The sequence below is a fragment of the Quercus suber genome, unplaced genomic scaffold (genome assembly GCF_002906115.3).
Source record: "Quercus suber isolate HL8 unplaced genomic scaffold, Cork oak 2.0 scaffold_236, whole genome shotgun sequence".
NCBI classification, from domain to species: domain Eukaryota; kingdom Viridiplantae; phylum Streptophyta; class Magnoliopsida; order Fagales; family Fagaceae; genus Quercus; species Quercus suber.
This window is the reverse complement of record NW_027069693.1, coordinates 561,881-564,158: the sequence shown is the minus strand read 5'-3', so window position 1 is coordinate 564,158 and position 2,278 is coordinate 561,881. Positions and strand designations below refer to the sequence as shown.

Below are 2,278 nucleotides of genomic sequence, written 5' to 3'. Positions count from 1 at the left end.
AAGATCCTACATAACCCGCTTCAATAAGGAAGTGCTCTCAATTGATGAAGCCGACGACAAAATACTGGTGGCAGCTTTCACGAACAGATTGCGGAAGGGCAAGTTTTTGTTTTCACTATACAAAAACGACCCCAAAACCATGTTAGAAGTACTCTACAAGGCCACCAAGTACATGAACGCGGAAGACGCACTACTTGCACGGGAGGAAAGGCCCAGGAAAAGGGAGCGCCAGGTGGATGTGCGTCAGGATCAAGGATAGAAAAGACCAAGGACAAGAGACAGAAGGGACGAAAGGCGCCCTAAGCCCCCGGGTGGGAGGTTCACAAGTTTCATCCCCCTGAACGCCCCGATTGACCATGTTTTGATGCAAATCAAAGACGAGGAGACACTGACATTCCCGGGAAAACTAAAGAGCGACCCAAGCAAACGACCGCGAGACAAATATTATCGTTTCCACCGAGATCATGGCCACGACACAGCCGATTGCTACGACCTGAAGCAGTAGATTGAAGCCCTCATTAGACAAGGAAAGTTGCAGAAGTTCGTCAATAAAGAGAGAGCGGATCATAATCGCCAAAAGCCGGCCCCCCGGCGGGATAACGAGCATCCTAGACCCCCCATCGGAGACATAAAGATGATAGTGGGAGGCACCGCATCTACCGGTTCTTCCAAAAAAGCTCGAAAAACGTACCTCAGATCGGTCCTGAATGTCCATCTAACAGGCTCGAGGCCTAATACCACACGGGTGGAGAGCCCTATCATTGGGTTCACCGAAGAAGATGCAAGGAGACTCCATCATCCGCATGACGATGTGCTGGTCGTCAGCATACGTGTGGGGGACTACAACGTCCACCGAGTACTAATCGACAACAGCAGCTCAGCAGACATTCTATACTATCCTGCATTCCAGCAAATGGGGATAGACAGAGCACGATTGACGCCGGCGAGTGCTCCGCTTGTCGGCTTCGGAGGGACCAGGGTAGTCCCAATAGGCTCTATCACACTCCCTGTAACGGTGGGCGATTACCCGCAAGAACTCACAAGAAATATAATGTTCCTCGTGGTGGACTGCTCCTCCGCTTACAATGGTATTCTCGGACGGCCCACACTTAACTCATGGAAAGCAGCAACATCAACATACCACCTAATGATCAAGTTCCCAATGGACTATGGGATTGGGGAATTACGAGGAGATCAGGCAACCGCCCGAGAATGCTACATTGTCATGCTAGAAATGGAGGATCAGCATCAGGCGATGTGCATAGAAGAGCAGCGGACGGTCGTAGAACCGGTCGAAGAACTGGAGGAGATAACACTCAACGAATCCAAACCAGAACGGACGACCAGAATAGGAACATTGACCTGCCAACCTGTACGCCAGGCCCTCATAACATTCCTCAAGAGGAACCAAGACGTTTTCGCATGGAACCACGAAGACATGCCCGGGATCGATCCCTCTGTCATAGTACACAAGCTGAACGTGAACCCTTCAACCCCACCAGTCAGGCAGAAAAAGCGAGTGTTCGCTCCCAAACGGGACAGAGCAATAGCGCAAGAGATCGAAAAACTACTCGAGGCGGGTTTCATTAGGGAAGTATATTATCCGGAGTGGCTGGTGAACGTGGTCATGGTCAAGAAGGCTAGTGGAAAGTGGCGAATGTGCGTCGACTTCACGGACCTTAACAAAGCATGCCCAAAGGATAGCTACCCCCTCCCGCAGATAGATGCACTGGTCGACTCCACGGCCAGACACCAGCTCCTAAGTTTTATGGATGCCTTCTCGGGTTATAACCAGATCAAGATGAAGGAATCCGATCAGGAGAAAACATCCTTCATTACCAGCCAAGGCCTTTTTTGCTATAAAGTGATGCCATTCGGACTCAAGATCGCTGGGGCGACGTACCAAAGGCTAATGGACAAAATGTTCGCACACCAGATAGGGAGGAACGTACAGGTCTACGTCGACGACATGCTGGTCAAGAGCCTATTCGAAAAAGATCACCTGAGCGACCTCCAGGAGACGTTCGATACCTTAGGTCATACAACATGAAATTGAATCCGGGCAAGTGCGTATTCGGGGTAACAGCAGGAAAATTCCTGGGTTTTATGGTGTCCTAAAGAGGAATAGAGGTTAATCTAGAGAAAATACGGGCCATCATGGAGCTTGAACCTCCAAGGACAACAAAGGACGTACAGAGCTTGAACAGCAAAGTTGCCGCTTTGAACAGGTTCGTCTTAAAAGCAACGGACAGGTGTCTACCGTTCTTCCGCATCCTAA

The 2,278-nt window shown here is 50.1% G+C and overlaps 1 protein-coding gene across 1 annotated transcript; it reads left to right on the top strand.

Moving 5' to 3' along the window:
- Positions 1-634: 634 nt before the first annotated feature.
- On the top strand, positions 635-2,050 carry LOC136070478 (uncharacterized). Its single transcript, XM_065780478.1, has one exon. The coding sequence runs from the start codon at positions 635-637 to the stop codon at positions 2,048-2,050; it is 1,416 nt and encodes a 471-aa protein (XP_065636550.1).
- Positions 2,051-2,278: the final 228 nt, after the last annotated feature.